The sequence below is a fragment of the Papilio polytes genome, unplaced genomic scaffold (assembly GCF_000836215.1).
Source record: "Papilio polytes unplaced genomic scaffold, Ppol_1.0 DF822437.1, whole genome shotgun sequence".
Taxonomy (NCBI): Eukaryota; Metazoa; Arthropoda; class Insecta; order Lepidoptera; family Papilionidae; genus Papilio; species Papilio polytes.
In genome coordinates, this window is record NW_013526767.1 from 1 (window position 1) to 1229 (window position 1229).

The 1229-nt window shown below is 36.7% G+C and overlaps 1 protein-coding gene across 1 annotated transcript; it reads left to right on the forward strand.

Annotated features, from left to right (window-relative positions):
- Positions 1 to 6: 6 nt before the first annotated feature.
- Positions 7 to 813, forward strand: LOC106106085 (dystroglycan-like). Its single transcript, XM_013286613.1, has 2 exons — positions 7 to 56; positions 411 to 813. Exon 2 carries the CDS (start codon positions 430 to 432, stop codon positions 790 to 792), a length of 363 nt encoding a protein of 120 aa, XP_013142067.1. The 5' UTR covers positions 7 to 56; positions 411 to 429; the 3' UTR covers positions 793 to 813.
- Positions 814 to 1229: the final 416 nt, after the last annotated feature.

Here is a 1229-nt window from a genome sequence, read left to right on the forward strand (position 1 = left end):
ACCACCGACAACATCCGCGTGCACGCCATCACTGACAACCCCACCACCATCGTATGGTAAATACCACATACCGCATTTCATACAAGCCTGAATCACACTTGCCAGTGTACCGCTACAGTAGATGCCAGTTACTGGATTAACATTAACTTGCGACTGTGAATTGATACAATCTATGACCAACCGAATATGATTATATTTTTTGTACTGATAGGCTTATAGAATAAATGCAAAAATTTAAATGGATGGTTATTCAGAACTATCTCCAAAACGGCATAACGGTAAAATTTGACACAGTAGAACATAATCTGGGAGAAAATATAGACTACTTCCAACTATTTTTTAATTCTGCTTAAACAAATTTCCGGACAGATTCTAATATACTATATTAACGTAATATTTATAATTTTCAGGTATAACACAAGTCTACCGATGGACAGATGTCCAAAGAAAGAAATCGAAGAGTTAAGAAAGATGATAATAGTCGACGATAGAGGATCAAACGGCGGCAACCTGCGAGAAAGGGTCGATACAATCTTCGAAAAGGATTTCAACGTGATGTCCATCCGACTAGTATCACAAGGCCTCTGCGCCGAACAGAATACTAAGATGGCGAAGGGCGGGCTGGGGCCAATTAATACTGGTACCAATTTGCAGAATAAAGCCAGTAATGCTGACCCTGAGTACTCTGATTATTTGGTAACATTTGTGATCCCCGCTGTGGTGATAGTTTGTATGATCCTAGTGGCAGGTATCATTGCCTGTGTGCTCTACAAACGACGACGTACAGGTTAGTATTTTAATATGACTATTTCACAAAAAAAAAAAAAAGTTTTTATATGTTTTGGCAGTGAAAATCCACCCTAGACTCTTTATAAAGCCTCAAAATGAATTAAATACGTTCTTGTAATCTTGGAACTTATTTGACCTTGAATATTGTTTTTGTAATTCTTGCAAAGATGTTTTACAATGTATGTAAATCAATATATAATTGTTAATATTAACAGTAGGCGAGGCGCTCGCTTGACACAAACCCGAAGGTGACTTTTGATATTGTTAAATCACGTTTAGAGACACATTTTTTTTCGTTATGTTGTAATTTTTAAACACGTTTTTTCTATTTCTCACAGTCTAATTTTAAGCAAGGTACTTTTATTCGTCGGAATAGGGAAGCGACAGTTGGCCTTAGATATCCACAACAGCAGATGCGTTGCTATAGTTATATAAATTCA